The following is a 27067-nucleotide window of genomic DNA, read 5'->3' on the forward strand; positions in this document are numbered from 1 at the left end:
AGGGAAAGGAAAAGGCAGCAGCAATCAACAAAAGTTTTCCAACAAAGAAACCTCTCTTCTCTGGGTTCCCTAGGAAATAACGCTTCCCTCGTCCTTCTCCCTCCCCCACTACACACACACACACACACACACACACACACACACACACACACACAAATTAATTCACATCACAAGAAGTCAGTACTCTGGTTAAGTGTCATTGAAATATAAGAAAGAGTAAATCCATCATTTTTTATACATTAACTGAGACATAAAGATAAGAGAACACACAATCCCACTGTGAAAGTAACTTTCTAAAATAGATCCAGCCTATGTAGTACACCCAGCAAAATTTAAAAGAATAGTTTGTTCACAATCTGCCTTACACAGGATATTTATATTCTTTCTATGCCATATAAATAGCATTTATATAGCTTACACATTCAGAGACATGCACTAGGACTTTTTTGGGAGTACAAATTTCTTCACAATCACATGTGCAAATTTTACAAATCACTAAGTGAGTATTAATAAGCTTAGGCTGGGCTGTGTCTTGTATCCTCTAATGAATTTAATGCAGGTTCAGAATCATCCATAGGGAGAACCAGGCGTGTCCCTCGAATGACCAGTTCATGATCCCCAAATGTAAGCTCCTGATCCAGGGCATCTTCAGAATTGGTGCCCAAAAATCTCCTAGGAGCGATAGATGCTGCCGATTCAGTGTTCACAGTAGAATCCCCATAGGTCAAACTGATATCGCCATCATTGAGAATAAGATCAGAGTCATCATCTTTCAGTTGCTCCTGGTTCTATATGCAAAATAAAATAAGGTTTAAGACTTGTTAAGAAATTAAAGAATTATTTCTAATAGAAGAATTTTGGAGGATTCCCTATTTAAAATGCTTTTAGTGGTAGGCCCTTGCACTCAAGAAAAAAATCTAAAGTCTTCACTTTGGGCTTAAAAGACAGTGTGACCTGCCCCCTTCAGTTTCATCCTCTGCCATGAACTGCTTCTCCTACCCCCAATACGGTGTGTGTCAGCCAGACTGGAAGTGTTGACAGTTTCTCAGATCCCTTGAACTTTCGCCTACTTCCAGGCTGTGCTATACTCTCCTCTCCACCATTTTCATGTGACTAGCACCTACTTTCTCCCAGAAGTCTTCCTTGATTTACCAGGTCTAGGTTAGAAGTCCCTCCTGTGTGCTCTCAGGGCATCCTGTTCCTTGGCTCTCTCTGCAGTAGCACTTGTCCTTTCCCACATCAGTCTTCCCTCAAGGGGCTTAAAGTCTAGGGGAGAGGGGGAGCAGACCCGTACACATGCAGTTATGATACAAGACCAAGTGCTACCTGCTCCAACCAGCTAACAAGTTTTGGGACACAGAAACATATCAAATCCTCACTGAGTACTTGGCTCTCAGCTCTATGCATTCTGGTTCTAATGAAAACTGTGCCCCAAACAAGTATATTTAATAAAGTCCTATAAAAGGGAAAAAAGTACAACTACATAATCCCATTTTGGTAAAAAAAAATATGTGTACGCACAGAAATGTCGGAAATGGCATTTAACATGTGCTTTACACGATAGATTTGCTAGTGAGTTTTATTTTCTTCATATGTTTCTGTATTATTGAACATTTGCTATTGTTTGAAAATTCCCTAAACACTGAGACAAACAAATGTGAACTGAAAAACAAATCCACAGCCACCAACTGGATGAAATTCCTTCCTAAGGTAGTTATGGCAATAAGTCTAACTAGTGTCTGACACTTAATTCAGCAATACTCACAACGAAGCTCTGTGGCTCCTTCACAGGTCAGCAGAGGCTCTTCAGCACTTTCTAGTTTTCTCATTAAGTTTGGGCAATATCTATCAAATTTTAAAATGGGGCAATATCTATCACATTATAAAATGCAATGCCTTTTGACCCAGCAATTTTACCTATAAAATCTACATATTTCTATATACTTGAGTAATTTTACATGTAAAACATATTTTTAAAGATATTTGCTAGCAGTATTGTTTGTAACAACAAAAAGGAAGCATATGTCTGTTCATAGGAGACTGAACAAATTTCACTATAACTACAAATGAAATACTATGCAGATATGAAAATGGAAAAGGTAACACTTAATATAATTACATGAAAATATATCTGATACATCAGTAATTGGAAAAAAGTATATAGTGGGATAGCACACATATTATGATCCCACTTGTATAAAATAAAACTACATATAGACATAAGTTTGTATAGAAAATGTTATTAGTATATATACTGACAAGCGTTTTTTGAAGGGCATGATAGTTTATTAAAAAAAACTGTACCACACTGATCATGATGATCAGTATACAAATACTAATGACCCTTTAATAAAAACTACCTCTAGGGAATTAGGTGGGAGGAAGGTGACACATTTTTTACTTTGTAAATATTTGACCACATTGGTTAAATATTTAGCCATGAGTATGCTGGTATGTATGTATGTATATATTTCTGTGGTACTGGTGATTGAACCCAAGACCATTCTACTTCAGAGCTACACCCTATCCCTATTTTATTTTTATTTTCACAGGGTCTTGCGAGGTTTCTGAGAGTCTCACTACTTGCTGAGGTTGTCCTCAAACCTGCGATCCTCCTGTTTCAGCCTCTCAAGTACTGGGATTATTGGTATGCAACACCACGCCAGTTGAGCACGTTAGTTTTATAACGAACAGAGTAGTTAACAAAACTATTTTAAAATTAAGCTCCACCGGCATGGTGGTGCACACTTGTAATCCCAGCATTTGGGCGGTGGAGACTGGAGTATTGCAGTTCATGGACAGCCTCAGCTACTTAGCAAGGCCCTTCGCAACTCAGTGAGACCCTGTTTCAAAATAAAGAATAAAACATAGGGCTGGGGGTGTAGCTTGGAGGTAGAATGCCCCTGGGTTCAATCCCCAGTACCACACACACAAAAAAACATAAGTTTTATGGCTAGTATGGGTTGTTATATCCCCCATAAAGTTGTTGAGGGCCTAACCTCTACCATCTGTGAATGTGACTTAGTTTGAAAATAGGATTATATTTTTTGCATGCGGTACTGGAGATTGAAGCTAGGGGCATTCTACTTCTGAGCTACACTCCAGCCCTTTAAAAAATTTTTATTTATTTGAAACAGGGTCTCACAAAGTTTCTGAGGGTTTAATTTACTTAGGCTGAATTTGAACCTGTGATACTCCTGTCTCAGCCTTCCAAGTATATATCACCATACCTGGCACAGGATTATACTTAGAAATAAGGTGGACTCTGTTCCAATGACAAGTGCCTTTATGAAAGGGAGAAATTTGGATGCAGAGATTGGATAGGGAGGACACCACCTAGAGGTAAAGGCAGAAATTGGGGTGATGCATCTGTGAATGCCAAAGGCTGCCAGCAAGACACAAGGCAGAGGTCTGGAAAAAACTGATTTTGCCCAAGACCTGTGAGACATTCCTGTCATTTAAACCACTTAGATATTCTGGGGCTTTTGGATTTTGCTGATGGTAAGTGAACCTCTGGAGTAGAGCCTCACTGCCTCAAGCAACAGAGCTGGGTGGCCCCTATGCATAGTGACCTGGGCTACCATGGAATGGTGGAAATGGACACTGCTTGAAAGGGAGCCTGGGCAATGTAGGAGAGAGGAGGCAGCACAGGGTATTCTCCCCACCCACATCACAGTCTGGTCATATGGGCACTGACTAGAAACAAAGCTATAGGTTACTCACCTGGCCAAATGCTGCCCTCTCAATGTTGCCTACTGTTTGCCACCCACTTCCAGTAGGGTCTGTTTTACCATGCCAAAGAGGAAGTCACAGGATACTGGAGGGTGCATATCTACACTGCTCCACTACAGCTTCCTCTAACTTTTTAATTGTATCCTCTAGTATCGTAGCTGTAGGACAATACTGTATCATATGTCTGTAAACATAAGCTACTAGCTCTGTGAGCGTAAGCTATCTTGTACCACTTTATGACACACAGTAGCGCCTGTGCTTCCTGGAGCTGTTTGTAATGATGTTACTCTAGAGTGTTTTCTTTCCAGATGATGATTGAGAGCTAATAAAACATGGTGCAGGGTATCACAACAGTAACCCAACTTTGCTGTTTTCTGGGGTTTTGTTTTTACCTTTTTTTCCTTTTTTTAATGAAGTGTGCTGGATGTCTCTACAATTTTGTTCAGATGACTGCAGAACCTGGAAAAGCTGTTGCTGCTATTGATGCATAACATACTGATATTATTGGTCTTTTCATATAAATATAAATATATATACATATATATATATATATAATTTGAATTTTTGGAAATTTTAGCTGTGCTATCAATTTGAAAAAAGTATCCCAGTTTACCGTGTTGAGTTGGCATTATACAGACATTAACAGCCATATTGGTCTAGAAACAGTAAACTTACTTTTTTTTCCATTTGTACAGGGGTAACACACTGTATTAAATATGTAAGGTCTTATCTACGTGGGTTTGATTACAGAAACTAATAAAGTATTCTCTAAACAATAAATCTTGGATCTTCTAATAAAAAAAGAATTTGAATCATCAAAACTGGTGGTAACAGAGTAGCATATTTGATGCCACAGATTACTTTTAAAGGGTTGATTTAGAATCCAAAGATTGAAAAATAAATTAAAATGTTTATAGTTCAACATAGTGGCTAGTTAGAGTATCATTCACTTTTTTCTTAGTTGTAATATTTATGAAATTGCTAATCATGTTGGTAGCTAAGGAAAAAATAAGGAATCTAGATTTTGTCTAGATACGTCCTTGCCTTTCAGCAATGTGGAATAGAGGCAGATACACTTTCCTAATATCCCAAATTTGGTTGGTTTAAAACAATAGACCATCTTCTACACATTAGGAATGTAGTAATTGATTTTAGAATCTTCTCTATGTTAAATGAGACAGTCTAATGTGTAAAGAGACAGTCTAATGTGTAAAGAAATGCATACACATTTACTCAGGCCACATGTTATAAATAAATGAAAGCCAGTGTAGAAATAGAATGACTTACAAAAATCACTTACAGTAAAATGGGCTGCTAGTCTATATCTGTTATCAAATGATGTTTTAAAAGCTGTGAGTTATAGTTAAAAATTGTGTGTGTGTGTGTGTGTGTGTGTGTGTGTGTGTTACTGGGGACTGAATCTCAGGGCATTCTACCTCTGAGCTACATCCGAGCCCTATTTTATTTTTTTTGAAACAGGGTCTCACTAAGTTGCTGAGGCTGCCCTCAAACCTGTTTTCCTATCTCAGCCTCTCAAGTACTGCTTTTACAAGTGTATACCACCGTACACACCCAATTTCATTGTGTTTTTTGTTGAACAAAATATGCTTAAATTTCTTCTTCAGAATTTCATACTTCAAAGGCTTCAAACCAAACTTAAATAAACCAAATAAGAAACCTACCCAGGGAGTTGCTAAACTGAACTTGCTGAGGAAATGAATTCAGTTAGAACATACAAGGAACTTACTTCATAAGCCTGGGGGCTGGTGAGGCACCGAGCGATGGGCCCACAGCAGGCCGGGAGCGTGGTGGTGAGGGGGGGCCCGCTGTGAGTCAGCAGTGGCTTCAAATAGCTGAGACCACGGTTAAGGAAGGGTTAGAAGAACCCAAGTTGTTGATAGCAATCATTGTCAAAGTGGACCTGCCACCCCAGGGGCTAGCTAAAGTGAATACATGCAATCCCGCCTTATCATGTGATGGCAGTGAGAAAGCAATGGGAGCCCTTATTATGGTCTCTGTTGCACAGAGAATAATGAGGCTCAGAAAGGTTAATGACCTGCCTAAGTCGCACAATTAAGGAAATGGGGACTGACACAGTAACCCAGATTGGTTGGATTTCAAGTATCATGTACTCATTCCACCCTGTCATGTTGTTTTTATGATTTTACCAAAAATATAAGTAATATATGATTACTCTAAATTTGGCACCGAAGGATATAAGGGAGAAAGTAAAGAATAATAATGGTCAGAGAGGAAATTAAATATTCCAGTAGTAGAATATAGTAATAAAAATGGCATTAATCATTTATTGTGATTCAGCTGGCTTCCTGAATACTCTAAGTTGAAATTTCAACATCACGTTGATTTTTTCCCTATAAAGCTACATGGAGGAAAGGAAAGTCAATATGTATAACATTTAATATATCATGAACGCCTCTATCATAGATCCTCATTTCAGTATTTGTTTATTTCCTGAAAAAAACAAAAATAGATGTGGTAATGCATGATACTCAGGAGAAAAAGGAGGGAATCACAAGAAAAATGAAGGAGAAAGGACAAGAACATATATCCATATTCCCTACATTCTAAAGTGAGAATCTGGGCTGGAATGTAGCTGGGTGGTTAGAGCATGTGTCTGTGTTGGAGAGAGAGGGAGGAGGGAATGAGGAAAGAGAAGGAAAATGAGAGAGAGAGAGAGAGAGAGAGAGAGAGAGAGAGAGAGAGAGAGAGAGAGAGAGAGAGAGAGAACCTAAGGTTGTCTTCATTTAAAAATAAGAAAGTTAAGTCCTGTGTGATGGCACACACCTGTAATCTCAGTACTTGAGAGGGCGAGACAGGAGGATCACAGTAAACTTAGCAGCTTAGCAAGACTCCATTTCAAAATAAAAAATAAAAAGGGCTAAGGGTACAGCTCTGAAATAGAGCACCTCAAAGTTCAATCCCCAGTACAAAAAAAATGAAATTTCATAAATTCTCATCACTTATACCTCAAATTATAGATAAAAATTAATTTGTGCTGGGCATGGTGGTGCATACTTGTAATATCAGCTACTGGGGAGGTTGAGGCAAAAGTATAACAACCTCAAGGCCAGTCTGGGCAACTTAACAAGACCATCGTAAAACAAAATAACAAGGGCTGGGGAATGTCACTGTGTTTATAGCACTTGCCCAGTATGTGTGAGGCACTAGGTTCAATTCCAGCACCACCAAAATTAATGTGTGATGGATCAAAGACTTAAATGTGATTGCTAATGCTGGGTATAGTGGTGCACGCCTGTAATCCCAGTGCTTGGGAGGCTGAGACATGAGGATCGCAGGTTCAAAGATAACCTTATCATGAAGGGATACTCTCACCAACATAGTGAGACCCTGTTTCAAAATAAAAATTAAAAAACAGGTCTGGAGGTTTAACTCAGAGGTAGAATGCCTCTGGGTTCAATCCCCAGTAAACTCACTGCAACTGCTAAAACAATCAAATTTATAAGTAGGAAAGTATCTTCATGACTCTAGGACATGAAAAGATTTCTTAAGACAGGGAAAACAATAACCACAAAGAAAATATTAACAAAATGGACTTCATTAAAATGAAGAACTTCTGTTCCTCAAAACAGGATTTTAAAAATGAAAAGATGAGCTATGGATTGAAAGAAGATACAATAAATACCAGTCAAAAGAAAAATTCAATAACATAAAATGAACCATAAGACAATAAGAAAAAACAACTCAGGATATCCAAATGGCTAAAAAACATCTGAGAAGATGCTCCATCTTCCTGGTCATAGGAGAGAAATGTAAACTTAAAGCACTTGAGATATCACTATGTATCTGGAAAAATGGCTAAAATTCAAAAAGCTAATGAAAATCAAGTTTTGGCAGAGAACTTCCTTAACCTGCTGATTAGGGTGATGATGAATTTACCAAATTACTTTCAACAAATCAAACTGGCTCCACACACTCTAGCACACAGGTTGACAGTATCTATTAAAGCTAAACACACATACAAGAAATTCCATTTCTTGGTATATTCCCCAAGAGTAATTATATATTAGAATATTTAGTTTTATTTATAATGGCCCGAAGCTCCAAATGTTTATTGACTGCAGATGGTTAAAAACTAAAAGCAAAACCCTGTAGTATATTCATACTTTGGAACACTACCCAGCAATAAAGTAGAATGAATTACTGTTACATGCAACATGGGTGAATTACACAGAAGATATTGAGTGAAAAAATCAAGATAAATATGTAAGAATATATAATCTTTTTATAAGGAGATCAACAATAGGTAAACTAATTTATATTGATCAAAGTTATAGTCTTTGTTAACCCTTTGAGGGAGTGGGGTGGGGAAACTCACTAATTGCAAGAGAACACAGGGAACCTTTTGTTGTGTGAGAAATGTTTCTAGATAGCTTTATGTGGATGATAGAAACACAGGTGTAGACATAGGTCAAAATTCATTAAGTTGTATACTTAAGATTTGTGTACTTTATTATATAGAAGTGATATTTCAATTATAATAGATGTTGTGGCTACATAGAAACTGAATGATGAATAATTCTACCAGGCATGTGTTATTAAAATGATCACATCTGCCAGGCATGGTGGTACAAACCTATAATCCCAGTATTTGGGAGGCTGACACAAGAGGATCATGGGTTTATGGACAGCCTCAGCAAGTAGTGAGATTCTCATCAACCTAGTAAGAATCTGTTTAAAAAAAAATAGGGCTGAAAGTATAGCTTGGAGGCAAATCCTCAGTAACACACACACACACACGCACGCACGCACGCACGCACGCGCGCGCGCGCGCTCGCGCACATAAAATGACCAGATCTTATTTGAATAGTACTTAATGGGGTAGTAATGATATTAAACAAATCTTAATATTTAGTTTTACAAGACTATACAGAAAAATAAATTATTTTTCTATTCTTTGTTATTTAATATATTATGTTGAAAATGTACAAAACAATTTATGCAGAAAATATTAAAACTGTTTTGTTAAATCTGAGGGATGAAAAAGCTCCAAGAGGTATGGGAGTGGTTTGAATCCAGAATGCTGATAATGGAGCCAAAAGTATTAACAATCTTTAAATAATTTTAAAAGGCGCTCATGATCTCAGTCTGTGTCTCAGTCTCTCTCTCTCTCTCCCTCTCCCTTTCTCTCTCTGTCTCTCTCTCTCTCTCCCTCTTTCCCTCCCTTTCTCCCTAATGGGAGTCTTAATATCACACAAATGCTTTCATTCCTGTTTCCATATAGTAATTTAATTTTGACATACTTGCAAAAAGTAAATGCAAAAATCTAGTAAACAAAAGCTACTATAGAAAGTAGTAGCTTCCAATTATAAGCATTACTGTATTTTTCTTTTTTTTTTCTTTTTGGTGGTACTGGGGTTCCTGGAAGCCCTTCTACCTCCGGGCTACACTCCCAGACCTATTTTTACATTTTTTAAATTTGGAAACAGGGTCTCCTAAGCCAGCGCGTGCGGCTGGCTTCGAACCTGCACGATCCTCCTGCCTCTGCCTCCCAAGTGCGGGGATTACAAGTGTGCGCCACCACGCCTGGCTTGTATTTTTCTTAAATATGTAAGGCTTTGATGAAAAAATTGAAAGCAAGAAAACAATTTTTACATGCTTTTCCCAAAATTTGCTTAAATGAAACCTAAACCAGGTTATCATTCACTTACTGATAAATCTTAGTCTAAAACAACTACATGGCCTCTCTAGTTCAATTTTCAAATAAATTTTAATAGTGGCAAATATTTTTAAAGGCATGATTTAAATAGGTTATGAAATATTAACACTTCTTGAAGTATAGCTGTGAAGATTTACAAGAGGAAAAGAAAACATGATTATCAATTAAAATATTAGCTGTTTGTGGCATTCCTTTTTTTCTTTTGTGGTGCTGAGGATTGAACCCAGGGCCATGCCCATGCTAGGAGAATGTTCTGCCACTGAATGTTCCAGCCCTTTTTAATTTTATTTTGAGACAGTTTCTTGCTAAGTGGTCTAGGTTGGCCTTGCATTTGTGATCTTTCTTCCTCGGCCTCCCAAGTACCTGGGATTACATGTATATACTACCATATGTGTCATTTTAATAGAAAAGTAGAGGAGAGTCCCCTGGTCTTTAGAAAGGTTGGAAAGAAAAGGCAAATCCCTGATTATTATAGTATCTATCAGTGGTTCACTTATTCATTATCATACTTTTCTTAAGTCAGCCTTTCCTCTTTCACTCTGTTAAGAACACCAAGAGCCCCCCAAACACTTTTTATATGGTTCATTAAAGTAGGTACTGGGTAACAAATATTAAAGTTTGCTCAATAAACAAACCAATATATCAAAGAATGCATGACACTTGGAATCCTGATTCCTTCCACACAGACAGCGTCTGCAATAACCAATCCCTACTGGTTTCCTGAATTTGTAGGAGGATTTATTTGTGTAAATTTCCTCCTCCACACCACTGAGGAAGAAAGAAAAAAATGAAAGGGTTTTTTTTTTTTTTTTTTGCACTGGGGATTGAACTCAGGGGCATCCTACCTCCGAGCTCTACTGTCAGCCCTTTTTATTTTGAAATTTGAAACAAGGTCTTCCTAATTTGCTGAGGCTGGACTTGAACTTGCAATTCTCCTGTCTCAGCCAGTATATCTCAATACCCTAGAGTATTGGGATTACAGGCATATACTACTCTCTACACAGAGTTAAAGATAAGTTTCATGTGAAGTTCCATCTCTGGAAGGCAACAATCAATAACTTGTTCTGGTACTAATGGAGTTATGCAGTGGCAGAACTTGTACTTAGCATGCACAAACCCCTAGTTTCAATCCCTGGAACCACAAAAACAAGTCATCCCATTAAAGTGTGACTATTTTTTCCCACACTATAATTTATCTCAATTAAGGATACTTATGATCGAAGTTGTACCATATTCGGAAGAGCCAAGCACTCTCTGCTTTGGTAGTTCTCCTTTCATTTTCAGGAACACCCTGCAGACAGATAACACATAAATCAATATGTACACAAACGCATTTATGTAGAGCCATTCCTTAGGAGAGTCAGAAATAGAGCCTGCAGAAAATATACTGTTCAATACAGGTAACATTAGAATTTTAATATATTGTATACTGAATTCTTGAAATAAAAAACTGAAATGTTTATCAGAATATCTCTATTACTAAGGTAGCTTATTAACTTATGGCTCTATTGTCATTTAAAAAGCCAAATGTGAGGCTGAGACTGGAGGATCGCAGGTTTGAGGACAGCTTCAGAAAGAAATTAGACTTTCAACAACCTAGTGAGAACCTGTTTCAAAATAAAAATAAAATAGGACTGGGTATATAGCTTGGAGATAGAATGCCCCTAGGTTTAATCCCCAGCATTACAAAAAAGTCAACATGGGAGGCTAAGACAGAAGGATCAGAAGCTTAAGGCCAGCCACAGAAACTTAACAAGGCCCTCTGCAACTTGGTAAGACCCTATTTCAAAATAAAAAAATAAAATAGGGCTGGCATGTAGTTCAGAGGTACAATGCCATCCCCAGTACCTGGGAGGAAAAAAAAAGATAATATGGGATAATTTACTTCAGAAATTTGATAAACTTATACCCTTAATACAATAGCTGTATAAATAGAAAACAGTGCGCCAACATTCATATCTTTAGGGTTTCAAGAGTAACTGGCATTCAAAATTGCTACTATGATCTTAGCACACTAGTAAAATAAAAACAAGTAGGGAAATTCTATGGTAAGCCTGACTGGTCAGAAGAAAAAAAAACACAGCAAACAGGCATCCTCTAAAATAGCTTCCAAAGCCAGGCATGGTGGCGCACGCTTGTAATCCCAGCATTTGGGAGGCTGAGACCAGAGGATCACGGTTCACGGACAGCCTCAGCTACTTAGTGAGGCCCTCTGCAACTCAGTGAGACCTGGTTTCAAAAATAAAGAATGAAAAGTAGGGCAGGGGGTGTAGCTTGGAGGTTGAATGCCCCCGGGTTCCATCCCTAGACCCACCAAAAATAAATAAATAAATACATAAATAAATAGCTTCCAAAAATATAAACTGTGTCCTTAATTGTACTATGGTGTGGTCACGAGTTGGGCAGTTATACTATCTGTTTCCAGTCCTAGCAAACCCCTTTTCTTTTTTGAACTTGAGTTTTTTTAATATATAAAATGTGAGTGTTAGAGACTCCCTAAGTCCCTCTCCAGTGTTTAATGTCCTACAGTTCTAGGATTTTCTAAAAGCACAAAGTTTAGTTTCTGGGTTTTGGCTCCTTCTTGTCCTCCTGTATCCTCAGGAGAAGTTCTTCATTACCTCAAAATGTATCAGCACATACATAAAAGTATAAAAACATCTGAGAACACTGTTTGCGTTTCTAAAAGTCAAAGAACACCTTCTGTATTTCCTCTCACATCATTAGGTAGATTCCTGTGATTCTACTTTTTACTTTTTATTTACTTACTTAATTTTTTGTGTTATAAATTGAACTGTGGTCTTGTGAATGCTAAGCGTATACTCTACTACTGAGCTATACCTCCAGCCATAGTATTTTTTTTGCTTTCACTTCTTAGAGAGAAATTCATCTATAGATCTCACCATATTAATGCCTGTACTACCAACTCCACACTCTCCATAATTACTATGATTTTCCTCTGTACTTCCTCATGTATATCCAAAATTCTGAAGTAAACAATATAACTAAGACAGCCACAGAGTTTTGAAGGCAAGGAAAAAAATAGCATTTTTTTTTCTGTTCGATATGACTGGTAGTCACCTACCTGGCTTTCTCCCTGTCACTGCATTCCCATTTCTCCTCTGTGGTGACAGAGGTGACAGAGCTGTTGGAGACTTATGCAGACAGAGATCAAGCATTTATCTTGAAAGCTGCACGATAACTTTATTCTCGTTCTGCCACAAGGGTGGAGGCAGTGAGGAGTTATAACTCCTTGGATGTTTTTTATCCCAGCAGCTTGGCATGATGGGAATTTATCCAGTCTGGTTTGTCAAAGTATTTTTAAGCCCAGGGAATTCTACTTTAAGGTTCTGACCACAAAAGAGGCAAGCACTTACTATAACACACACACACACACACACACACACACACACACACACACACACACACCACTGAACAGCTAACAAAATTATCATTTAGAAAGGGAATCTGATAAATGGCTTTGTAACCATATCCTAGAGAAAAACATATCACGACTTGCTATGGACATGAACAAAATTGTGTTTTAAAAGAGATGACTTCTGCCTTCAAAAACTTAATTTCTGTGATTTCTTGTGTAATGTTGAATAGAGTCACATATTCTCAGTAGTGCCCAGAGGCCATTAAAAGGTAGTTGGAAAATACCAGAAAAGGGTGGTTAGTCCAAAGAGGCCAGCCAGTTGCACTGCACTCAGCCCGACAGGCTGGATGGAACTCGTAGGAACTGAAAAACTGACACAAAGAAGGAAGGAAACAAAGAAATGTGGCCAAGACTGAGGCACAGGGTAAGAAAGTGCATTCCCCTGAATGGGCAGAGAGGGCTGGTTCAAGATTCAAAAGCTTCTAGGCAGTTCTGAAGGGCAGCTGCTGGTCATCCAATTTGAAAGTTACACAGGAAGAGCAGCTGGAGTGGGGTTGACATCAGAGACAAGCCTTCATGCGCAAACCGGAGTGGAAAAAGGCTCCCTGTGCCAGAGCAGCCACAGGCATGCTCAAGAGACTGCTCTCTGCTGTGGCAACCGCCCAGGATGGCCCACAGATAGGAAAGCTTCAACTCTTGATAACCACTCACTGTCTAAAATGTGGTTTTGTCTCTCCCGAGCAGAGAGAACAGCCAGGGACGATTGTAGTTAAAAAGCCAACGCAGATAGGACAAGCTCTAAACAGTGGCACGGAGCCTACATGAGGTTATTTTCTTTTCAAATGGCTTCATACTCAACAAAAAGGCCAGGGAATACACAAATGCATATTTACCAAATGTTCTTGATCTGAATCAACACCAACCCTAAAGGAAAAACACAAAGAAAAAAATGAGATTTCCAAGCCAAAAGTAAAAAAAAAAGATCTCATCGCATATGTACATTGTCAGGCAGCTGTGTTTGTCAACAATGAAGGTATGCAATACTTAATGTTTTCTTGCCTTTCTACAGTTGTGGATGTACATTTTCGGCCCCTGCCACTTTCCTTAGCAATGGCCTGGATTCTAAGGAAAGCAGAGTGAAGGATTCTATTCCAGCAATTCTACTTATTGGTTTTAGTAAAATGACCTATCTCTCTGAATATACATCCACTCTAAAGCAGAGTCAGGGAGAACAACAGTGCCCCAGTTGCTGGATAAAAACTACTGAAAAGTTCTAAAAACCAGGCTGGCACAGTGCAATTCCAGGAGGGAGCTGCCTGTTTTTAGACCTCACAGATCACATGGCAACATTCTGTTACAATGACAGAAGACAGGGTCCAATTACCACTTTCATCAGCTAATGGGTAGACATTAGCCTCAGTTCTTCAGAATGCTTTTTTCTTGCATTAGATTCCTGCTTTTGGTTTCCTGGGGAACAGCTTTATTAAGAAGCTTTCTGTGACTCTTCTCTAGCCCCTATACACGAGTACCTTCCACTCTTTTCTTCTATCTATGCTTCCTCTCAGGTCCCTGCTCCCTGGCAGCCGAGCTCCTCCCACAGGGGGCCTTGTTCTGACTCAGGGGATCTACTGTAGAAGGTTCTCCAGTCACCAGGCTCTCCCCAGAACTCACTGGGCCATTCCCTTCACAAAAACTCTAAATTCCTTTCAGTGGTGTTCAATACTTTACAAAGCAGTGGTAGCCCCTCACTCCAACCTACATTTGAACCCTCTACAAACCATACCACATCCTTTCCCTAAATCCCTGTCCTCTCCCAGCCTCCCTATCTCTGTGCTCTTCCTCCAGGCTGCAAAGTACACACTTGTTGGAGAAGCTCCAGAGTAACCATTCTATGAGCCCTTCAAGCAAAATCATTTTTCCCTCTGTGGTTCAGCAGCACTTCCTAGAGCCCTTTATTATAACATGTAGCACAGTAGAGTATAGTTATTTACCTGTCAGTCTCCCCCAAAAGACTGTGAGCTCCTTGAGGGTAAAGGCCATGTCTCAATTCATCTGTGTATCCCCAGAGTCTAGCACAGTACCTGACACACAATAGGTGCTCAAATGTTTATCAATTAAGTTAATCACTACAGAAAACACAGATAAAACAGCAGTATGGGAAGCTGCAGCAGCAGCATCCCCAAGGATAAACTGTACGCAAGGGAGGAATAACGATGCAAGGCCACATCTCGAAGGTGAGACAGTCAATGGTCAAGTGTTTGAAAACAGATGACCATGTCCAGAATTATAGTACAAAGAAAGCTGATTTTTTACTTTGTTCAAAATGGTCAGAGGATATTTAATATCCTCTCTATCCCACTAGACTCTAACCATATTTATGCATCTCAAGTGACATCTAGTGGTCTTGATGATAGTGCATTTGTAGCACTCATGGTACATTACTCAAAGTCAATCCCACAAAATTAACATTTAGAGAGCACTTGTTATCTTCCAGGCACTGTGCTAGGCACAGGGCATAGACATGAATTGAACATGGTCCCTGCCTTCAATGAGCCCACAGACTAGTCGGGGAAACAGACATGACTAGAACAAGATCCCTAGGGTTTACAGTCAGAGAATGCTGTCTTCAAATCTGCATCCAGCTGCTATTTAAACCTAGTCAAGTTATGTAGCAATAAAGACCAGAACTCTCTCACTCGGAAAACAGGGCCAGAACCCCAGCTGATTTGCTGTAAGGATTCAATGAGAAAATGTACTGAAAGCTTTTAAGTGTCTGATGTATCATTAAGGCTAAGTAGTAGCTCATTTAAGGCTACTGTATTATTATCAGGCCAAATGAAATAAGTTCTGGAATAGAGAGACCCAGTGTTATGCAGGATGGTTCTGAGAGAAAAGAACAGGGGGAAAGGAGAAGACATTTAGCTGTATCACTTCCTAGGAATCAAAGAGACTTCCGGCCAGGATGAGCAAAGGCTCAGAGACAGAGAAATGCAAAGTGTGTGTGGCAAATGATAGGGAGGCAAATGTGACTGTCACAGGTTATGTGAAAGGAGGCAGGAATAGCTAGCTGAATCTAATTCACTGAAGAACCACTGTTCACAGGATAGCGAATATGCAGCACTGCAAATCAGATCATGTCGCTGCCTTCTTGCCAATTGTATTTTAAAATCCAAACTCCTTGCCACATCCTTTAAGACCCTGTAGCAGAGATTTACAAACTACGGAGTGTGAGCCATAACTAGCACACTTCCTGTTTTTGTCAAAAGGGTTTTTTTTGAGCAAAGTCACACAGATTGATTTGCATATTCCCTGTGGTTGTTTTTACATATAGCTGAGTGGCTGAAATAGTGACCATGTGATCTGGAAAGCCTAAAATCTATATGCACTGACCCTGTACATGAAGTTTGTGGAAGCCTGCCCCCATAGAATCTGCCTGCCACATTTCCTGCCTACCACCTGATCACTATCCTCCCATTATATGAACATTCTGTTTATCTAGCTGGTCAATCTGGTTCCTGACTAGGGACCTTTTGTGCTTGCCTTTCCCTCTGCCTGGACTGCTCATCTTGATCATTAACTGATGGTATCTTGTCACTCAGGTGGCAGAGTTCAAATATAACCTTTCAGAGAGAACTTCCCTGAAATCTGCATATAACACATACGCATATCCCCATTCGCTGTCAAAGTACTTTGATTTCCACTATCATCTATAATTGTCTTATTCATTTATTTTATAAGTTTATTGCCCGTCTTTTCCCACTGAAGCATAAGACATTATGAGTGAAGGAACCTTTTCTATCTTTCTACTACTCTGTCCTTTAGGGCAGGGTTTCTTAACCTAGCATCACTGACATTTTGGCCTAGTTAATTTTTTGTTTTCTGATTGGAGGACAAACTTGTCCTGTGCACTGGCCTCTACCCAGTAGAAAGTAGTAGCAGTCCCCAATCCCAGTTGTGACAATCATAAATGTCTCCAAATATTTCCAAATTTCCCCTGGCTGGCAAAATGATTCCTGGCTGAGTATACTGAATTGGAGTTCCCAGCACAGGGCTGGTGCTCAGCAAGTATTCATCGAATGTATTGATAAATGGCACATGTGAAACTCTGTACCCAGTGGCTAATAAGATATACATGCCACAAACAGGAAAAATGTTCCTTGAAGGTTAAAGAACTTGCCGGGGACCACAGAATTAAGAAGGAAGGATCAAGAACTCAAAACTAAGTTTAAGTAGGCATGAATCTTCAACTTTCTGGACTACATGGCATTCTCAATATCATAATAGACAAATTTTTTTTGGGGGGGGAGAAGCTTAAAATACAGCCTCCGTGCATGTAGAGGTCCAAAACTCAACCAAAACAAGAAAACAGTAAGAAGTAATCTGAGACTGTAAGGTGTATATAATTAAGTTCAAATGGGCCAGCCAAAAAGGTTGGGAAGCTAGCAAAGCTTAAACTCTGTGCAAGTAGGTAGGCTTTTGTAGTTTTTCCCCATTTGTAGAGTAGAGGCAAAGCATGGGTATTTTGTTTGTGTAGAGGACAATGAGGGAAGAGAATTGATTTTCTCTAAACATAGAAGCTTCACTGAAGACTATTACTTTTCCTAAATTATCCTACATTTAATTTTATTCTCCTTTGGAAAGTCTGCATAAACAAGCTGTTGACAAAAGCAAAAAGCTGATTCCTTTCAAATTCTTCATTTCTTTTCCTTTTTTTTTTTTTTGGCTGTACTGAGGATTGAACTCAGGAGCATTCTGCCTCTGAGATAAACTCCTATCTATTTTTTTTTATCATTTTTGAAACAGTGTCTCACTAGGTTGCTGAGAATCTTGCTAAGTTGCTGAGGTTGTCTTCAAATCTGTAATCTTCCTGTCTCAACCGCCCAAGTACTGGGATTATAGGCATGCACCACCATGCCCAGCTTCTACTCTCATTTCTTGATATACCATGGTGTAGAAGAAACCAAGTAAGACCAAGGGCTCCGCTGTTCACCATTTAATTATTTTTGTGACCCTGAACAACTAAAAACCTTTCTAAGCCTCTATTTATTCACTTGTAAAACTGAGTTCCTGTGACCAGATAAATATGTTAAGCACACTTAGCACAATGCCTAGCACATAGTAGGTGCTCAATAAATGTCAGGCCCTCCTTGAAATAATAATTAGGGTTATAAGAACATCATTATGGTAATTAGAACATATACCACAGTCTACTATATACAATAATAGCACAGAAATCATATAAAAGAGATTTGAAGCCAGGCATAATGGTGCACATTTGTAATCCCAGCACTTGGAAGGCTGAAATAGGAGGATCGTTGTTCACAGACAGCCTCAGCTACTACTTAATGAGGCTTTTTGCAACTCAGTGAGACCCTGATTCAAAATAAAGAATAAAAAACAGGGGTGGGGATATAGCTCCAAAGTAGAATGTCCCTGAGTTCCCATCCCCAGTACAGCAAAAATAAAAAAAGAAAGAAAGAAAAGAAAAGAAAAAAACCAGATTTGAACAGCAAAGATTAAGACAATAACAACAACATACAAAGTATGATTTGGGGCTGCATAGTCCTTATCATGTTAACATAAATACATAATAGAATGAAAAACATGGAGGATAGATTCTTTAAAATGTGAAATATTGTTTTCTCTAAAGAACTCTATATATCCTAGAAGCGTGGTAGCTCTTACTGTCTAAGATGTTTTAGAGGAACACAGAATTAAGATCTACAAAGGCATCAGCAACAGAGGCTGCTGTATCCATGGAAACAAGTGTAGGGCTCTTGTAATACAAGAGAGCTTTCAGATTGAATGCATTAACTAGTACACACTGAAGAATAAGATTTTACAATCTTGTCCTTGGATTGTTAGGTTAGAAACAGTGATCAGTAAAATTAGAAAGAATGTTATATCTAGTATAGAAGATGACTGGGGTAAACTGGATCGTTTCACATGCTGCAGATAGACCCAACCTAGTGATATAACCAAAAGCCTTAAATGCATGCATAAATAATCAAACTTGTGCATGGTGGTATACACATTACAAATGTTCACACTATAAATAGTAACAGCAAAATTCTCAAATGGCAATGGTTATAGCAAAATCCTAGCAACAATACAGGAGGTCCAACAATAGGGACTTGGTAAAATAAATCAGGATAGATATACGCACCCATTTAAAAATGATGTAAATATCTATTAGTATAAATGTCCATGCTCTATTACATTTTAAACAAGTCTACAAGAATACCTTGATTGTTGTCACTTTTTTGTGAAAATTATATAGTGCATAGAAAAAGGTCTGGTGAGATATCTTTCAAAGCATTAGCAATGGTTTTTAGCTTTATTTTGCATAATTTCATTTTTTCTGTATGTCATATGCTTTTTAAAGGGAAAAATAAACCATTACAAATTCACCAAAGCTTAAAATCTCATGATGAGAAGAAAAAAAGAAAATGAATTGAAATTTAATATTAGAAAGAGGCCTCCAGTTACTACTTACCTTATGTGCAAGCATGACAGCATAGCAGTGGTGCCACCACCAAACACCCACACGGTAAAAAACACAATCAGAAGTGTGGTGCTGAACATCATTTGCCGGGCATAAGTGGCAGTATCACGAATGGCCAAAGCAAATGCCATCGCACCACGGAGGCCTACAAGAGAATCGAAGAAGTATTTCATCAATATTTCATTGCCAATGCAAGCTTCATAAAATCAGAGAACTGAAGCAGGCCCCAAACATTTAGGAGCTGAACAAATATGAAATAAATGTTAATACACTTAAGTGTGTGTGTATATACAGTCATAGAATTAGTATATGAGACTGACATGCATTGGTTTTAAAAGTTATGTTTTAATTCACATACTGCAGAATTATTTGCTTTTTGGAATATAGTTCCATGAGTTTTGACAATGCTCTAGAGGGGCATGACCATTGCCACAATCTATAGACACAACAGTTTCATTGCTCTCCCAATTTATTTGTGCTACCCCCTTTTAGTCCAATCTGTCATCCCACCAACTTCTTGATCTATTCTCTTTCACAATGATTTTGTCTTTTTAAGAATGCCATGTAAATGGAATCACACAGTATGTATCCTTTGGCTTGTTTCATTCAGCATAATGCTCTGGAGATTCTTCCACATCTTTATGTGGATTGACTGTTTTTAGTACTAAGTAGCACATGGATGTAGTTTGTTTCTCCATTTGCTTATCAAAAGACAGATAAGAGGGTTATTTCCAGGTATTTGGAAACTATAAATAGAATTATTATAAACATTCACTTTAGGTTTTTGTGTGAAAGTTGTGTTCATCTTCATTTTCTTTCTATGTGTGACATTTTTTTTTAATTTTGAAACAGGGTCTAAGTTATCATGCACTGGCCTTACACCTGTGATCTTCTTGTCTCAGCCTCTCAAGTACTGGGATTACAGGTATGTGTCACCACGTCACACTATGTGACCTATTTCTGAATGAATAATTTGGAACCAGACTATGAAACAATTCTCAGAAAAAGGAGTGAGAAACTATTAAGAATTTTCTACTTGAAGATACAACTTCAGTGTTTCAAGGAGTTCTATATGGGAGGAAATTTATAACTTACCAGCAAACATCATCATGTGTTGAAAATTTGATCCAATCTTACTTCTTCTACCCAGATTAAGTAAGAGAGACAAGGGGTAAATATTGGCAGCTCTTCCCAAAAAAATAGCAACCTAAATTTTTAGTAGGTTAAGGATCATTTTTTTCTTGCTATTCATATTACTTAGACTATACATTCAAGAAGAAAGACTATTTTGGGGAACTCAGGGTTTTTTTTTTTTTTTTGTGTGTGTGTGTGTGGTACTGGAGCCTGAACTGGAGTGCTCCACCTCTGAGCTAAATCCATAGCCCTATTTTATTTTATTTTAATTTTCAAACAAGATCTTACTATGTTGCTAAGGTTAGCCTCAAACCTGCAATCCTCCTGTTTCAGCCTCCCAAGTATTGAGAGTGCAGGTATAGGCCACCATGGCTAGCAGGAGCTCAGTTTTTAACAAGTCTCTTGATTTTATCATCTAGTATAGAACTGTTCAGTAGAATTCTATACAGTGATGAAAATTTTCTATATTTACACTGTCCATAGTAAGCATCTGAAATATGGCTAGTGTGACTGAGGAAATCAAGTTTTAATTTTACATTGTTAATTAATTTTAATGTAAATAATCACACATGGCTACCAAATCAGATAGGCTTAAACTATCATTTAGGGAATTTGTTAGATGAAGAGAAAGATGCTTCGAAGTGTAGCTTCCTTATTATATTGTTAAAATTATTACTAAAATAAGCCATTTCGTTTTCTTTTTATTTATTGTGTGTGTGTGTGTGTGTGTGTGTGTGTGTGTGTGTGGCACTGGGGGTGGAACCCAGAGGCTTTCTACCTTCGGGCTATACTCCCAGAACTATTTTATACTTTATTTGGAAACAGGGTCTCACTAAGTTGCTGAGAGCCTCACTCAGTAGCTGAGGCTGGTTTCAAACCTGCGCGATCCTCCTGTCTCAGCCTCCCAAGCGTGGGGATTACGAGCGTGCGCCACCACGCCCGGCTAAGCCATTTCATTTTCCTTGTCAGGGTTGGTAGGAAGAAGAGTAAGGCTGCCTAACTGTCCCCTTCCATACGTGAAATAAAGAAAAGGGCAGCTCAGTCACCTCTTATCACTGAAATTCCTGCAAGACCCTGTGCATCATGCTGAGTCTATCCTTACAGGCTGCTGTAAAAGACAGGCTTAATGTGAATTCAGATTGTTTTTTTTAACTAGAAACCAATTTTAGTGTTCTTTTTCTTTACTTGCTATCTGTAGAAGCTTGTACTTTGGAATTTTTATTTCAGGGATCACTATGCAGTTCTCACACCACTTCCTAAAAGGAATATAAAGAGAAATCTAATAATAAAAACAATGTGGTAGAAACAATGCTGGCCTAAGTAACTTTGGAGGAGAGCACAGGTCTGTAAGACTACAAGCAAAAGGAACCTCAAATAAGAGTTTTGTGCCTAGTGATACTGGACTCTCATGGAAGTACTGGTTAACAATTTTGTTACTGTTCTGTAGTCACGTGTCATATAATAATTTTAGTCAATGACAGACTGTATATACTATGGTGGTCAAATAGCTTATAATGAAGCTGAAAAATCTTCATTGCCAAGTGATGCTGTAGCGGGTATAATGTCAAAGCGTAGTATATAATTTGTCCTTGTGGTGATATGGTATAAACCAGCCTTCTACGGTGTAAGTTTACTGTGAAACAGCATGCTGTGTTACATTACCAGCAGCCGTATTTGTCTCATGTTTCCAATATCTCTTAACTGCATCAAGATGACAGAATGATTGACCTATACCACCTAGGTTCATGTCAAGATACTCTATGATCACTGAGAGACAAAACTGCCTAACAACATATTTTTTAAAACACAGCCTCATCCTTAAGTGGTGTATGACTGTATGTGTATACTGGAACTGAACAATTCAATAAATGGAGGGCAGATGTTAGGAGCCAGGTTTCTCATTGTTGGAAGGAGAGCTTACAGATCAGCAAGGGAAGAAGGTCAGAAATGATTCACATAGTAGTGAGTTACAGTCAGAGATGTAAGTGTAAACTCATGTTTCACTTAATGGAGATACAGATGTTTACATATAGAAGTATTTATAGATATATGTACATACATGACGTATGTGCATACATGACAATATATACATATATATTTTTTTCTTGCTTTGTTAGATGAGAGGGCCTAAAAGCAAGGCCACTCAGTAGCACTGAACACACCTAGCACCCAGATCTTGCTTTGTTGTTTTCTTTTGCGGTACTGAGGATGGTGAGGATGTAAACCAGGGACATTCTACCTCCATGCTATTCCTCTAGCCCTATTTTTTATTCTTTATTTTGAAACAAGGTCTCACTAAGTTGCAGAGGGCCTCACTAAGTAGCTGAGGCTGGCTGTGAACCTGTAATCCTTCTGTCTCAGCCTCCCAAGTGCTGGGATTACAAGTGTGCACCAACATGCCTGGCTCAGATCTTGGTTTCTAATACCATTCTCCAATGAAAAGGAACAAGGGCTCCTTAAAAAATGGCCAATTGTTGGGCAGAGGCAGAAAATATACAAAATAAATTGGGGGGGAGTACTATATAAATCTCCTATGTAAAGAATTTCAAGTAGTCTTATAGTTACTCTGTCCTCAAGAAAGTAACCTAACTCATTACTCCCTAGATGTGTGCTATGTCAAGTAATTTCTTTCTAAGCAATATAATGTACAAGGAAGAAAAAAATGAGTAACATTATAGTGGATAAATTGGACAAACACTAACTTGGCCAAGTGATTAAGGCTCACATCAAAACTATTAACATGTTAATAAATACGTGTCCTTGATATGATATGGTGGGAAAGACATTTTACTTCTGAGATGTTCCTCTCTAAAAACACTGCCCCAATCTAGTCATATGAAAACATTAGAAAAATTCCAATTGAGGAACTTTCTACAAAATACCTGGTCAGTACTCCTGGAAACCATTAAGGCTCATCAAAAACAAGAAATAGCTGAGAAAATGTCAAAAACAGAACCTAAAGACACATGATGGCCAAATATGTGGTATCCTAAATGGCACCATGTAATCGAACATGGTCACAAAAAATCATGGGAATCTAAATAAAGTATGAACTTTAGTTAATGATAATGAATCAAATTTGGCTTATGTGTTATGAGAAAGGTGCTATGCAATGTAAGGGATACTGTGAAGGGTAAATAACTTTTATATTATCTTTACAATTTTTTGTAAAAGACCTTCACTAACTTCGTCAGATCCTGCTTCAAAACTATATATATATTGCCGGGCGTGGTGGCGCACGCTTGTAATCCCCGCGCTTGGGAGGCAGAGACAGGAGGATCGCGCAGGTTCAAAGCCAGCCGCGCTGGCTTAAGAGACCCTGTTTCCAAATAAAAAAAATATATAAAATAGGTCTGGGAGTGTAGCCCGGATGTAGAAGGGCTTCCAGGAACCCCAGTACCACCAAAAAAACCATATATATATATATACATATATATATATATATATATATTTATATATGGTCTGAGGGTGTTGTTCAGAGTTCAAGCCTACCACACACACACACACACACACACACACACACACACACACACACGTGGTTTTCTAATAAAAAAAGAGAGAGAGGTGGAGGAGTGCACACAAGCACATAATAGCAACGTCAAAGCATGTGAGCCACTGTAGTGATGACTGCTAGTCCTTGCCTCTGTATTAGTAGGCACTTTGCCCTCCCACCTGATTTTTACCTGGATATAAAGCTACCCAGATAATGAATGTGATTCCCAGTCTCCCTTAAATGCAGGTGTAACTAGTGACATTAGGGGAAATGATATGTACAATGTTATAGATGGTGCCTTTAAATGCAATTGGAAGACACAGGGGTGAGATGCTCTGGACCTCAAGAACAGAGGAAACTCCGTAAGAAGAACAGCAGTGAGGTGGCATGGGTCCCTGATGCCTCTGTGGAGCAGATCTGCCACACCACCTCAGTCTATGATGTAAAAACATACTTCTCTCTTGTTTAAGTGTGAGTTAATTGCAGTCTCTGCCACATGAAACTGAACTACCTCCTACCTGAATAGAGAAAGAGAAAAGCCCTCTCCTGGCAAGAGTTGATTTTGATAAAAAATTTTAAGTTGAGGAATTTCAATTCCTAACAGAGCCAAAAACCTATAGAGAATATTTTAAACTTCCCAGATTAAGTATAAAAAATCAAACCACTTGACTGCTCAAAAATTTCTCAAATCAGGCCGGGCATGGTGGTGCATGCTTGTAATCTTGTAATCCCCGCACTTGGGAGGCAGAGACAGGAGGATCACGCAGGTTCGAGGCCAGCCTCTCTGGCTTAAGAGACCCTGTTCCAAATTTAAAAAAGTAAAGAAAAATAGGTCTGGGAGTGTACTCCAGAAGTAGAAGGGTTTCCAGGAACACCAGTACCACCAAAAATAAAATCTGAAATCTTCACAGGACATGAAATTACTAATTTTATGGTTGTCTTTCAGCTAAGGATATTCTCTTACTTTCTAAAAGAGATCTTATACAGAAGTTTCACTTTTAAAGATTCTACTAACCAAGGGAATGGGGTGGGAATTGGGTAAGGGATAAATGTGTGCATAAATGCCTCTACTATCTTGTACTCCATTAAGATATATGATGATGCCAGGCGTGGTGGCACAAGCTTGTAATCCTCATGCTTGGGAGGCGGAGACAGGAGGATCACGCAGGTTCGAAGCCAGCCATGCTGGCTTAAGAGACCCTGTTTCCAAATTTTAAAAAAAGTATAAAAATAGGTCTGGGAGTGTAACTTGGAAGTAGAAGGTTTTCAGGAACCCCAGTACCACAAAAAAAAAAAGATATATGATGACTACAATGCACCAATAAAAATATTTTTAAAAATCTCCTAAACTCTATTTTTTATTCTTTATTTTTGAAACAGGGTCGCACTATGTTTTGGAGGGCCTCACTAAGTAGCTGAGGCAGGCCGTAAACCAGCAATCCTCCTGTCTTAGCCTCCCAAGTGGTTTTCTTTTTGCTTTTTCTTTGAAAACCGTGTCTCACTGAGTTGTGGAGGGCCTCATTAAGTTGCTGAGGTTGGCCACAAACCTGTGATCCTCCTGTTCCACTCTCCCAAGTACTGAGATTACAAGCATGCATCACCATGCTGGGCTCCATAGCCCTATTTTAACTTTTATTTTGAAACAGGGTCTTGCTAATTTGCTGAGGCTGGCCTCAAATCTGTGATCCTCCTGTCTAAGTACTGAGATTACAGGTGTGTGCCACCATGCCTGGATCAACTGATTTTTCTTTCCCTTTCCTCTTTATTTTATATTTTTGAAACAGGGTCTCTTATGCCAGCGAAGCTGGCTTCGAACCTGCGAGATCCTCCCGTCGTCTCCGCCTCCGCCTCCTGCCTCCTCCTGCCTCCCAAGCACGGATTGCAAGCACCACGCCCAACATCAACTGACTTTTAAAGACTCAACTGATTCATATGGAAAAAAAGAAAGAAAAAAAAGAGGAAGGGACCCAATTCAACCTTTCCTTATCCATCATCTACTATCCTGTGGCATTGGTTGCTAACTGCTCCTTAGTATTCATTCTCTCCTTTTTCTAGTTAGTAGCAGAAGACAAACAGTTTTATCTTTGGGGGTTGGCAGCATGGGAGTTTTGTCTGTTTTTTCCATCTCTCAACATTATTTGAATAATAAAAGGAAATAAAAAATAGCATAGAATAAAATCAATGTAATGGAGTAGTACAAATCCTTACTTGTTAACTTACAGGAAAATTTTATATACTTAAATGTATTCTTATCAATCATACCCCCCAAAATCATGCAACAATCTCAATTTAACAAAACATATGATAAAGGATACAAAGGCTCCTACTACAAATGTTGGGTTAAAGACATGGTTCTGAAAGGTGAATAGTGTCAGCCCCATGTAGGAAAAGATGAAATTCTCTGCCAAGAAATTGAGAAGCTCAAACAACTGAAACAAAATTTTAAAAGGTTAGTCCAGTAAAAAAGTTTCACAATTCTAAAACATGAGCATTCCTAAGATAACAAAACAGATACTTCAATTACATAAAGTACACATATACACTGAAAGTATGTGATTCCAAAGGGAGCTGATGTAGAGAAGATGTTTCCAGCCCCAAGACTGAGTGAGAAATGTTGTTCTCTCACTTCCACAGTTAGCTTCCCTTTTCCAAATCCCCATCTTCAGTCATTCTCCTCCACCTTTAAACACTGTTCATTTCTCTTCTGGGATATTCCTAACATTGTCTTAGTTTAGTTATCATCACTTCCCACCCATCCTGCTGCAAGACAATTCTCACTGGTATCTCCAACACTCCCTATTTCATAGTTTCAAGATACTTTCCTCTCTACAAGTTATAGATCCAGTTCTACTCTATTGATCCTGGTATAGGGAGCTATATCACCACTTCTGTATTGCTAGCTTCCTGCCTCTTTACTTTCTCATGGGTTTTCCTCCTTGTTTAGGGCATAAGCCTCTGAAAAAATATGCACTACAAATTCTGCACTTGGCGTCCTTCCCTGCCTCCCCACCCCAACCCCATACCCAGCACTGCTGATCAAGGTTTCACTACCAGCAGGTACAGGAGAATTGATGAATGAAGGGAATGTCTTCCACCATCTGAGAGCCCTCTGGCTATGATAGGTGTCTA

At 38.6% G+C, this 27067-nt stretch overlaps 1 protein-coding gene across 3 annotated transcripts in view; it reads right to left on the minus strand.

Moving 5' to 3' along the window:
• Positions 1 to 515: 515 nt before the first annotated feature.
• SLC9A6 (solute carrier family 9 member A6) overlaps positions 516 to 27067 on the minus strand; it is a gene marked incomplete at its 3' end in the record, with an annotated part of 56258 nt that continues 29706 nt past the window's right edge. For 2 of the 3 annotated variants that reach the window (XM_080718681.1, XM_080718682.1), the window contains exons 10-16: positions 26254 to 26367; positions 20407 to 20518; positions 19303 to 19456; positions 13700 to 13730; positions 10642 to 10721; positions 5480 to 5585; positions 516 to 788 (exon numbers count right to left, since the gene is read on the minus strand). In XM_080718681.1, the coding sequence (XP_080574807.1) occupies positions 516 to 788; positions 5480 to 5585; positions 10642 to 10721; positions 13700 to 13730; positions 19303 to 19456; positions 20407 to 20518; positions 26254 to 26367 (870 nt within the window). Of the gene's footprint in view, positions 789 to 5479; positions 5586 to 10641; positions 10722 to 13699; positions 13731 to 14797; positions 14888 to 19302; positions 19457 to 20406; positions 20519 to 26253; positions 26368 to 27067 lie in introns of all 3 variants that reach the window. The other variant, XM_080718680.1, reaches the window with a different exon arrangement.

This window comes from Muscardinus avellanarius, assembly GCF_963383645.1.
Source record: "Muscardinus avellanarius genome assembly, chromosome: X".
In the NCBI taxonomy this organism is placed as follows: Eukaryota; Metazoa; Chordata; class Mammalia; order Rodentia; family Gliridae; genus Muscardinus; species Muscardinus avellanarius.